This window comes from Furipterus horrens, unplaced genomic scaffold (assembly GCF_987537825.1).
Source record: "Furipterus horrens unplaced genomic scaffold, mFurHor1.1.pri manual_scaffold_4, whole genome shotgun sequence".
NCBI classification, from domain to species: Eukaryota; Metazoa; Chordata; class Mammalia; order Chiroptera; family Furipteridae; genus Furipterus; species Furipterus horrens.
Genome location: NW_028327174.1, coordinates 1625016 through 1637059, shown reverse-complemented (window position 1 = coordinate 1637059; position 12044 = coordinate 1625016). Strand labels below are relative to the sequence as shown.

The window sequence follows — 12044 nt, the reverse complement described above, 5'->3', positions numbered from 1 at the left end:
CACCCCCATCGCCAACAGCCTCACGCCCGGCCGTGTCTGTGTGCAGGTGGTGCTGGATGCCCACTTGGTGTCTGCAGATAATCCTGTTGTAATAAACTTATTCCCGCCAGAGCGTGCCCCCCCCGCCCCAAGCCAGGGAACCTGTCAGAATCAGGCAATGTGATGTCTCCCATCACATTATCCTCCTGATGAGAACCTCACACGTAAACACCAGCCTGGATCCTGTGTGAACTCCCTGCCACTTTAGTGTCTTCATGCGCATTATCGGCTGACACCTCTGTCATTTCGCAAATGGGGAGCTGGGGCCACGGCAGTGCCCCAGACGCGTCCCTGCAGCTGCGAACGCACCTTCTCTCGTTGGGAGCAGCAGACGTAATTTTGAGCAGAAATTGAGCCGTGTGTATTCAGAAATCAATTGAAAAAATCAAATTGCTCAGGCCCTGAACGGTGTTTCTTCCCGGGTGTCCAGGTCGGCTCCACTTACTTTAAGATGAATCTCCCCGTTGTGAGATGCGCGTGTGGGGCCACTTCAGGAAGCATCTGATCACCCAGAAATGGCCCATGGGTGGCTGCTGCCCAGGCCTGCGGGGGATCCTGCCCGGCTTCCGCACCTGCAGCCTGCAGCTGGGCAGTGGAGGCCCGGGCCCCTGCGGGCCGCCCGCCGGCAGTTCTCTGTGCTGAGATGACTCCGTGGCGACTCGACCCCTCAGGAAAACGTGTCCCCCACACTTGCCAGCCAGCAGGAGCCTGGGGTGCAGCTGGCAGGGCCGGAGCGGGGCCAGCTCTGCTCTCGTCAGCCTGTCCTCGCCGTCCCTACCTCTGAAGTGAGAGGTCAGGTCTTGCTCGTCCCGTGAACAGCCTGGCACTTGCGGGCCTCGGGGAGCACTCGGGGTGCTGAGCGCCCAGTCTTGCCCCCAGATCCGGGCTTCAGAGAGCCCGGCCCCCGGCCCCTGGGGCAGTGCCGCTCTAGCTCCCTGGAAGGGCCCGGAAGCCCTCGCAGCGCCCCCTCAGAGGCTGGGCGGGCCGAGGTTCTGCAGGGCGAAGCGGAGCCGGGGCCGGGGTCCCCACCAGAGCCCGGCGCCCTTTGCGGCTCTTGCTGGGCTGTGGGCGTTCCCCTGAAAGTCGGGCTGCTTTCTTGGTGCTCTTGGAGGAGGGGACGGGCGGGGGCGCTGCGGCTAGTACAGCCTCCTCTGGCTCCCTGATGGGACCCCACTGGCCAGTGCTCTGGGATTGGGGCTGAACTTGTACCCTGCAGGGGGGCTCCCCGGCTGGGCGGGGCTCTGGTGTCCGCGCGTCAGTTTGCCAGTAAAGTGGCCCACGGAGCAGCACCGGCACGAGCCTCCTGGAGCCGGCCCGGCTGGGCGCATCTGCCCGGACCTGCTGCAGCCTGGCCCACAGCCCTGTGGCCGCGCCGGCTGTCACGCAGGCCACTGCAGGGGCCGAGTCGAGACACCCCTCTCTGGCTGAGGTCTTGGGTCTTGTTGTCACTGAGCCCCAGCAGTGTATGCGGCGACTTTACCAAGAGCCCCCAGGAGGGTGGCAGACATTGGGACGTGCCCCCCTGTGACTCCCGTGGGTCTGTGGGGCTGCCCACGCTCACGAGAGCCATTGGCAGCCGGGCAGGCGAGGCCCCACGCGAGGGGCAGTGCTACGGGTCAGCACAGGTGCCCAGTCCTGGAGCGACGGTCGCCTGTGTCCCTGCCGAAGTGGGGCCAGGGCAGACGGCGGGGCGCGGGTCCCTCCAGTGGGCTTGAGCATCTTTTGGGATGTCCCAGACTTTTGGGGACTTCGTGTAGGACCCAGGGAGGCTGCAAGGGCAGCTGCTCAGTGGAAGGAGGACTTTCGAGTGGGACACCCCTGGTTGTCTACTGCACACAGAGGCAGCGCCCTGCAGGGGACCCTCACACCCAGCAAGGACTCACGGAGCCACTGCAGGTTGGAAAACAAGCCTGTGCCACCGGAAGGCCCCAGGGGCACGAGACAGGGCAGTGGGGTTGAGGTGCCGAGACTGGGAAAGGGGGTGTCCGTGTCCGCTGGAGGCCTGGCGCCTCTGCTGGGGGAGGAGAGGACAGACCCCACGGGCGCGGCCGCAGCAGCAGGGCGGCCCCGGACAGTGTGTGCCCCTGGGTGGGAGCAGCCGCCAGCCGCCTCCAGGTCCGCGGCACGAAGGGGGCCTTGCCCTCGGGGCGGCAGGAGGGCGATGGTAACAGGTGTGTCCACTGAGCGCCTGCCCTGCCGAGCGGCTCCCCAGCGACCTGGTGGGGACGGGCCCTCGTGGACCCTGTGGCGTGATGCAGTCTGGGAGCCTGGGAGGCGCCTCCGTGCCCGGACCTCGTCGTGCCTGCCCGATGGCATCGCCTGGCCACCATTCGTCCCACGTGGTTCACAGGCTGGAAAAGCAGGAGCTGAAGTCGACTGTAGCTGGACGCCACAGGCCACGCGTCCCCGCGCTCGCTGCACGGACGGCTCCGGCGCGGCGAGGACGGAGCAGCAGGAGGAGGCTTGCTTACCGCTGGCGGGAGTGGAGACGGGGCAGCCGCCGTGGGACAGTCGGGCGGATCCTGTGAATCTAAACACACGTCTTGCACACGAGCCCACAGTCGTGCCTTCCTGGCGTTCACCCAGAGGAGCCGGGACGCCGTCCACGTGAACACGGCTCCCCCACCCCGTGGTGACACAGAGCGTGGAGGGCCGGCGGGACTGGCCGGCTGCTGAGCCGCACCGTGGGGTCCACACGTCCTGCGGCTCCATTGCCCCCCAGCGTCCGCACCAGGGGCCCAGCCCGAGGGCCTGCGGCCTCAGCAGTGCCGTCGCTTAGAGTCCCCGTCAAATGCTCTGTGACGATTCTGCATGGCGCTTGGCGCTCTCCGGTGGCCTCGCCCTTCTCTGCATCATCCGCACGTCCCCAGCAGGTGCCGCGCTGCGCCAGGCGGCGGCCATGAACGTGAGTGCACGCGGGCAGCTCGGGGCACTCACACGCTGCCGAAGTGTCTGTCACAGGGAGAGCGCTGCTCGGCCAGCGAGTCTGTGAATCAGCCCCGAGGAGGTCAGCGTTCGTGCCGCTCAGGTGCGGCTTTGGCAGCATGGCCCGCTGCGTGGCCTGCCCGTGTGTGTGTCCTGGTGGGGACAGCCTGTGCCTCAGTGGGGGCTGGGCCGCGTGCCTTCCTCATGGGGCCGGGGCCCTCCCTGGCCGCTGCTGGCCTTGCTCACTCTCGGAGGCCTCCACCCCTCCTGCCCTTTGAGTGCTGGAACCCGAGCAGAGAGGGTCATGGACCCCCACGTGGGCCCTGCCCAGCCATCACACTGAGCCCAGCCACTCAGAGAAGGCAAGAGCAGCGTTCCCAGCGGGCTGTCCCCGCTCTCCAGGCCTGTCCGGAGAGAAGACCCCAGGGCAGCCCGGCCCTCACCCCTGACTGAGACCGACTGTCCCTGTCCCAGTGCCCGGCAGGCCCTGTGGGCACCTGAGGCTGCCCTGTCCCCTGCGCCTGCTGCCCGAGGCTGGGGGTGGGCTCAGGCTGCAGCCCTGAGACTGGGGAGCGAGGACTGCGGCTGGGACATGGTCCCCAGAGTCCCGGCTGCCAGGGCCGCAGCCCCCGCCGCCTTGGCCCCTCCTGCTCCTCCACGCGGCCTGTCGCACTGCTTTCTCCACACGAGGAGCAGCCGGGGCCCCGAGTCCCCGCGCCCTCGCTCAGGCCCAGCTCCGCACCTGTAGGTGGAGCGGTGGGACCTCCCTCCTGTGAGGAGTGTTGGTCGCACCGGGCCCTTCTCAGGACAGTGTCCCCACGGCTTCCATCTGTGCTCACCACCGTCCCCATGTCCGACAAGGTGGGAAGAAGCCATGCCAGGCGGAAGCGTCCTGTGTGCTGATGAGCGGTCTCACCACGTGGACACGGGACAGAAGCGCCGGCCCCGCTGGGACTTGCCGAGCTCAGGTTCCGGTACCCAAAGGTGTCTTCCCTTCAGGGTCCTCTCGTGGGGAAGAAACGTGAGCTGAGCACAAGGAAGGGGGGGGCCTCCCAAGCTGGTAGAGGCTCCTCGGCAGGCTGCTCTCTGGCGTGTCCCCTGCTGTGCTCTGCCTTCCGAGGGCTGTCACTACAAGCTGGCCAGCCTGGCAGCTGGATGTCCGTCCCAGCCCACTGTCACCACCGTATGTATGTTTAGTGCTGGTTTGGTCCAGGACTTGACAAGGTTTTCAGGCTAATAACTGGATTGTCAAAGACGTCACCCGTCACAGGACGCGGGTCTGGGAGGCAGGGAGGCGGAAGGGAGCCTGGGCTCGGCCCCGCCAGCCCCTGTCCCTGCGGGAGGGCGTTCCGTCCAGTGGGCCGTGACCGTGAAGGATAGGACACACAGCCAGCACACGGGACAGCAGGAGGTCTCCCTCCCTCCCTGGGCGCAGTGACCAGACGTGGTCCTGTCCCGGCTCCAGCGCCCTGGGCCGCGTCCCCCCCGGCAGCCCGTGCGGCGGCAGTTCCTTCCTCGGACGTTTGCCCCAGGCCCGCGCCACGCCAGGTGCCCCAGCAGGAAGCGAGGTGTCCGCGCTGCCCGCCCTGGGCATGTTGTCCCTGAGAATGCTGTTTCCCATCACACTTACTTGCTCAACCGTCACCTCCCACGGGCGATAATTTATCCAACAGAAATGCCACTTGCGGTTCCTGCCGCCACTACCAGCCGCCGCGGAGATAACGAGGGCGTGCCACAGTGGCAGGTGGCCTCCGTGTAGCGGCCGCACGGCAGCGCTCTGCGCAGGTGAACCCTCCACCCCTGGGGTGGGGGGCCTTCCTGTCCCCACTGAGGCGCAGGGAGTGACGGGGCTGGCCCAGCGAGGGTGTCCGAGGACATCCCTGCAGAGGCTGTGGGGTCAGGGTGACGGGAGGCTGGGGCGTGGACCCCGCACCTCTGAGCTGTGGCTTTGTGCTGTGGCGGTGCCTTGGGGACAGGGGCAGGGAAGGGGGACAGGGAGCCGACTTGGGGTGTCTGCGGTGTCAGTGCTGCGAGCAGGCCTTCCGTCACTATTGTATCTACTCACGTGGTCACACGGCGGGCGTGGAAAAGCGACGACTGAAAGCCACGGCGGTTTGCTGGACGGCCGCAGGGCGGGGGCAGGGGGGGACCCAGTGACAGCCTCGTGAGCGACGGTCCTTCAACTGAGTGAGGGGGGTGACGCAAGCCGCCCGCTGCTGCAAAATGGGCCTGGTGCCCAGACGGGGGACGCCTGCCCGGGGTGCCCCCTGGACGGCCTTGGGGAAGAGAAATCTGTGTTTAAGGGCGTGTGTGACTGCGCTCTCTGCCTCCGTGAAGGTCACTGGATAGATTTTCCTTCTTCAGCACTGCAGGCCGCGGGGCGCCGGGCGTTTCTGTTCCTCCTCCATCCCGTGGACCTGGGCAGCTAAATTAGGTTCTAAATTGAGTGTGTGGCCGAGTCGTGGAGTCGCCGGAACGGGAGGGGCTGCGTCTCACCTCACAGTGGGGAGGTCAAGCTCACGTGAAGCCAAGTGGGTTAAAAATAAGCCAGAGGCGCTTCTTTGCGGCCTGCTTGGAATTGGCATCTGTTCAGGTGCTTCTGATGGTGAGAGACCGCGGGGCGACGCTGCCGTGTCCCCGGGGACCCGTGCCAGGGAAACCTGCGCTGCGAATTCAATTTAAAGGTCCCGGGAAATATCTCAAGTGCAGAAGGAAGTGGGCTGGGGAGGAGGAGCAGTGGCCACCGTGGAGCAGCACGGGAGGGGATTCCGGGAGCGGGGAGGGGGCTCCAGACCCGACCCGGCTGGGCTGCGCCACCAAGCCTGTGGGAGCCGGGCCGGACCCCTGCCGCCTCCCGCCCCTGCCCCCCCATCTACAGCCACGGGGTGGGGCTCAGAGAAGGGGGTCATTGCCCGGGGCCACACAGGAAGGGAGGGCTGGGGTGTGACCCTGAGACCTGCTCCTCCCAGGTCCCCAGTGAGAGGAGCAGCCTGCAGCCCCGCCCACCCGCTGCTGCCCCTGCTCTGACCTGGCCTGTCTCCCCCCCAGGAACTGCTGCTCTTCCTGCAGAGCCTGCCTACGGCCCGCTGGGGCGACGAGGACGTCAGCCTGCTGCTGGCCGAGGCCTACCGCCTGAAGTTCGCCTTCGCCGACGCCCCGAACCACTACAAGAAGTGAGCGCGGCCCCGGGACCGCGCCCCGCCGGCCGGCTGCGGGAGAGGCCTTGCTGCCGGTCCTGCCTTCCGGGGCATCGGCCAGGAGGGTCCCGGCGTGCCCGGGGCTGGCCAGGGCGGGCTGCCTGTTTCCTAAGACACCAAAGAGGGCCGGGGCGGGTCCTGGAGTGTCCTTGCCAAATAGCAGCCCCCTAAGGCCCCAGCCTACAGGAGCCCCCCGGAGCGGCCACGCCGGGTGCCAGGCAGAGGGCGGTGGTGGCTGTCACGTAGCTGCTTGGAAACGCAAGGCTTCTCTTCCGCTGAGTAAGAAAAACACAGAAGACAGCACGTGGAGCGCTACGCTCATCCCCAGCGGCCGCGCTGCGTCCCTGGCCACCGTGCCAGCTGCGCTGTGGACGGTCGGCTTCAGCTCCCCGGCAAAGCCGCCGCCACCAGCCGGGAGTGGGGCCTCAAAATTGCCTTACTTTCTGCCTCCAGCCTCTGAGAAGAGACCCCAGCCCTGCTGGCCTTGGCCAGGTAACCCACAGGGCCCGCCTGCCGCTCGGACAGACGGACAGACAGGGTGCAGCCTCTGGGACGGAACCACGACGCTCGTCCCGCAGCAGCAGGCCGAGGGGTCTGAGCTGCCGAGACGCGCAGGCCGCTCCTGTCACCAGGCCCTGCTCACCCCCCACACCCTGGGTGTGTGGGAGACTGGGTGGCCCTGCCGTTCCGTCACTGGGGCAGTGAGCCCGGTGAGGAGTCCCGGACGGGCCTGTGGGCTCTGCCACGCTCCCCACGCTCTCCACCCGCGCAGGGTGCACTGGCCCAGGTGTGTGGCCGGGGGCATGGGTACCCTGGGAGGCCGCTGCCCTGTGCCCCACGGGCCTGTCCTTGCAGAGCTCGGGGGCTAGGACACGGCCGGGAGGCTGCCCAGCAGAGGCTGCGAATACATGTATATACACCTGTGATGTGTGTGTGCTCTTCTGTTACACGGGACATGCACGCCAGCCCAGAGTGCTGCGCAGAGGTCAGATGCTCCTAGGTCAGTGGGGAGGGACCTGCCTGTTTCGGATCAGAGAACCTGCCCCCACCCACCGGTCGTGTCCCCCCCCCGAGTCAGGGCCCCTTTCTGAGCAGCACCTGGCAGCCCCTTCCTGCTGCCACCCCCTCGCCAAGGGCCGCCTGGCTGTGCAGGGAGCCCCCCTTAGCCCAGACCCACGGCTGCCTCTCCGCACAGCTCACTGCCGGCCACCTGCCAGGGACAGTCTGCGTCACAGGCAGCTTGTGACTCTGCCTCGGGTGTGAGGGTCCCTGGCGTTGGAGCAGACGGACCTGAGTGGTTCAAGGCTGTCCTGTCGGGGACACAGTGCGGGGCACAGGGGTAGAGGCGCGGGGCATGTCCACCCTGGCCTGATTCAAGGCCTCTGCTAGAGGGACGGCACCCTGGCCAGGTGACCTCGGCCCTCCTGTCACTGCTGGCCCTGAGTCCTGGGCCTCCCGTGGGGCCACCTGCGGGGTGCCAGGCCCATGGCTGAGCGCGAGGACCACATGGGGGGAGGAGGTGCGAGGCGGGGTGCAGCCCAGACCCCTGCACTGGCTGGCAGTCAGGAGCGGCCGGCACTCGCCCTCCCCCGGGCCCGAGCCCACTGCCCTGCCCCTGGGACGCGGGACGTGCGCCGCCTCCGCCGCCGCTGCCCCGTGCCCCGGCAGCCTCCACACAGGCCCTGAGCACCCTGTCCCTCGAGCCGCTTCTGCGGGACCCCACGCCCTCCGGCACCCGTGTCTGCACCCCCCACCATGGGGACCCTCCAGGCAGCACTTCCGGGCTGTCTGCCAATGGGGTGGGGCAGGTGCTGCCCCTGGGGTGGACCCATGGCCTGAGCAGGTGGGTCCATTCACCTCCCGCCCAGACCCCCACGGTGAAGCCCGCGTGCGCTGGGCTGAGGCCTCCCCGGGCCAGCGTGTGATCATGGTGGGGACAGCGCTTGTCCCCTGCCCACAGCCGGTCCCACTGCCTCCAGGAGGAGCCCGCTGACTTGGCCTCGGGGAGGAGGTGGCACCCGCCCCGCACTGGCTGCTTCGTCGTGAGCGTCTCAGGGCTTAAACGTTTGTCAGCAAAGCTGCTGCCCTGTGTGTTCTGTGTGATGTGATGTATTTATCGCTGTGTTTCCAACATGCCTCCCCACTCTGTCCCCGAGACAGCTCTCCTGGGCCCTGTCAAAGGCGTCAGAGGGCCCTGCTCCAGCCCCCCTGCCCCCGTCCTTCCCGCCCTGGCCCGGCGGCCCCTGGGGCCCCGCGATCAACTGCGAGGAAGGCGCTTGTCCAGGGGCCTGGGGTCCGCGGGTGGCCGCTGTCTGAGCAGTGGTGAGGGAGAGGGTCACAGCCGCCCTGCTGTGTGTCCCCTCCCGGGGGCCCTGCAGGGGGTGGGGGGGGGCAGGAGCTGAAAGCAGGCAGAGAGGGCGGGACGAGAGGGGGCCCCTGGGGGAAGAGCCTGGGCACAGGGGACTTGGGGCTGCCTGGGGTCCCAGCATGGGTGTCCCCCATGTGATCCCGCCCACTCGGCACCCACAGGGGCGGCCCGGCCCCAGAGGGTCCTGAGGCCCATGCACCGTCCTGTGAGGCTGTCCAGCGTCCGGTCAGCACCGTTGAAGCTTTCAAGCTGGGTTGGGTTGGGCTTTTGTTCCAAAAAAGAGTCCTAATCAATTAAGTATTAAAACACACATTTCTTCAACTCTGAGAATTTACTGGGACCCATAAACGCCCTTTGAATGCAAGACATTTGGCACAGTTTTCTTACAGTTGTTCAGAATTTTCGTTCCAGAACGTTATTACATGTTTCTCACATCACGTCCGTTACCCGAGGGACGTTATTTCCTGTTCATTCGGGGAATTACGTTCCAGCCGCTGCACCAAACCTCATTTTCTCAGTGATTATTTGGACGTAAATGTGAATTTTAATGATCTGTCAGCTCACTGTGTTTCCCAGGCCCAGGGCCGCCCCGTCTCTGTTCCTGCTTGTTCTCCTGACCTGCGCCTCACAATTATTTCCCCCCAGAAAGGACAGCGGGCGGGTCCTCCCTGAGTCCTGGCACACAGGTAAGCGCGTTTGTTTATCTCCTGGTTCATCATCGCCAACGGCCTGCGCTTTGTGAGGCTGGAGAACCCGCGTCGTGAATCGCACTTCCTCGGTGCCCCGGAGCCGGAGCTCAAACTCCGGCTTCTAGAGAGCAGCCGGTGAGGGCGGACGGCAGGGCTTTCTTTAAGCGGCCGTTTTTTAAATTTAAATTTAAATTTTTTTACTCTGCACGCTTAAAGGTCTTTTTAATCCTCCGCGTCAGAAACCTCACCAGGGTCTCCAGATAGAAGTGGGGAGCACCTTCCCCCTATTTCTCCTCATTGTGCCGTGACCCAAAGGCTGAAGTCTGTCCGTTTCAGAGAACGTGCGCTCTCTTATCTCTTTAATGACCCCCGCCCCCCGCCCCCTGTCCTTCGGGTCCCCACTGGGGTGACGCTGCTTCTCTGGCTCTTGTCCGCGCCTCTGAGCCTCGTCTTTACCATTTTCATCTCTCTTGTCTTTTCTGATCTGAGAGACGGGAGCGGCGCTGCCGCCTGCCCCCCCAGTTCGGGTCCCAGCCATGTGCCCACAGCTTCTTTCGAGTCGGATTACTTTCGTAATCATGTTTTTAATTTCCAAGGTCTCCTCCTTGTTCTTTAATCCCCCGTTTAAAAGGCTGCGGCCGGGTCTGACTTCACGGACACGGCACCCTTTGAAGTCTCTCCGTGGACGCTAACTGGAAATGGAGCATTCTCTTCTGGTTTCCCCACCCGCCCCATCTCATCGCGGGGTACTTGGAGGAGTGATTTGCAGGGTTTAATGGTGCCCTGTGGAACCGCGTCTTCTGCAGATCAGCTTATTTTTACCCACATCCGTTGACGTGGCCTGGCGTGGCCTCAGCAGCTGCGGCTGGGCTGTGTGTTCTAACCCTGGGGGTGAAAACTTTTTCCGTAAATATCTCCGTGGGCTCCATAGCCCCTGGTGCGGACACTCAGCCCCTCTGTTGTCACAGAAGGCGGCCCTAAGCGAGGTGGCGGGGAGCGGGCGGTGTGGCCGTGAGCCGACACTGCTCTGCAGACACCTACGGAGGGACCGCCCGAGTGGGGGCCCTGGGGACACCCCGCTGCCTGCACATGGCTGTCACCTGCCGCGCTGCCGGCTCCGGGCTTGTGCTCCCCTCTCCCGTGCCCCCCTCGCTTCCTCCTCCAGCTGCTGTCTGCCTGGTTCTTGGGTCTGGAGGTTCAGGGGACAGCTTTTTGGCAGATGGGGACCTGCTTCTTCAGGGCGCTCCTGCCAGGCCTCGGGTCTCCGCGGAGGCGTCCCGGCGCTGCCCCTGAAGCCGCACTGTGCCTTTCAGTGTCCCCGGGATTCCTGGCTCGTGAACTCATTTCTTCTGTCTTCCGGCGCGGCTGTTTATTTTCACATTAAAAAGTCGTGGGTGTGGGATCTGGGGAGGGAAGAGTTCAATGGGTCCAGACCGCCATCTTGATCAAAGTGTCCTGGATTCTTTTGTTTTCCACCTAAAAAGCCCAGCACTGCAGAGGCCTGTGTGGCACGTGACATAATCCGCCCTTTTCAGGGGCACGAGCCGATGATTTACGTGACGTGACCACGTAAGGCTCCCAGCACATAAGTCAGCCGCCGACGTGCTCATCGCTCCTGCGCGCTGTGACAGCCCGGCTGTCGGGCCGAGTCTGCAGGCGTGGAGGCTGTTCCAGGCCGCGCTGTGCCCGGCGACCTCGCCAGGCTCCTCGTCACGTGCGCGTTTCAGTAGCTGGTCGGGAGCTGTTCACCATTTCCTCCCCACGCGCCCTTCACGGCCGACCTCTGCTGCTGTAGAACGGTGTCCCTGAGCTCTGCTGTCATGGCTTATTTTTCAGTCTTTGCAGGAGAACATTTTTTATTTCCTTGCAGAGGGAGAGAGAAACGTCGACGTGAGAGAGACACGCGTGATCGGGTGCCTCCTCCACGCACCCCTCCCGGGAATCGAACCTGGAAGCTTTTGGTGCCCAGGACAATGCTCTACCCAGCTGAGCTGCCCAGCCAGGGCTGAGGGGTCTCTTCTTAAAAAGATTTGGTTATATATTTTTAGAGAGAGGGGAAGGGAGGGAGACAGCGCGAAGCATCGATGTGAGAGAGATCGGTTGCCTCCCTCTCGCCCCCAACCGGACACCTGGCCCGCCACCCAGGCGACCCTTTGGTTCACAGGCCAGTGCTCAACCCACTGAGCCACGCAGCCAGGGCTGGGCCCTTTTTTCTAAGGGCGCCAATCCCAGCCCTGGGAGCCCCGCTCTCATGACCTCGGCACCTCCCAGAGGCCCCCTCCTAGCACCACCGCTGACAGCTCTGCTGTCCCGGGACCGCTGGGGCAGAGCCAGGGCCCTGCCGACCCCAGAGGCTCCGTGGGCTGTGGCCACGTCTGGGCGGAGGCTGCCCCGGGAGTGGCCCCGTGGTGCTTAGTCCTCGCGGATGCTTCCGTCACCCCTGCCGCCTGCCCACTGGCCCCGGCAGGGGTTCCCTGACAAGAAGGCGCATCCAGCACTTCTTAAAAGGAAGGAGTCACGGGGTAAAGATCCATTCTTGTCTTTGACCCACAGAGACGTGGAGATGAAAGAATATTTCTAGCAACGTGTAGATAGGCTCTTACAGAATCTAAAACAGGACTGCACTTTCAGAATCACTGGTTAAGAACGAATGTCCCAAAAGACCCTAATAATACACAAAACTTTTTAAGATAAGAAAGAACACAAGAAATAAACATAAAACCAAAAAAGCATGAAACAAAGATAAAGCAGATAAAACATATACATTTGGGTCCTAAATAAACAAGTTTAATGTCTTTACTAAGAAAAAAACTATCAAATTGGGGT

General features: G+C 64.4%; 1 protein-coding gene across 1 annotated transcript in view; it reads left to right on the top strand.

The window, feature by feature from the left end:
• TBC1D22A (TBC1 domain family member 22A) overlaps nucleotides 1–6207 on the top strand; it is a 136531-nt gene extending 130324 nt beyond the window's left edge. Inside the window, exon 13 of the mRNA XM_090272247.1 lies at nucleotides 6013–6207. Within this exon, the coding sequence (XP_090128373.1) occupies nucleotides 6013–6141 (129 nt within the window). The 3' untranslated portion in view covers nucleotides 6142–6207. The remainder of the gene's footprint in view (nucleotides 1–6012) is intronic.
• Nucleotides 6208–12044: the final 5837 nt, after the last annotated feature.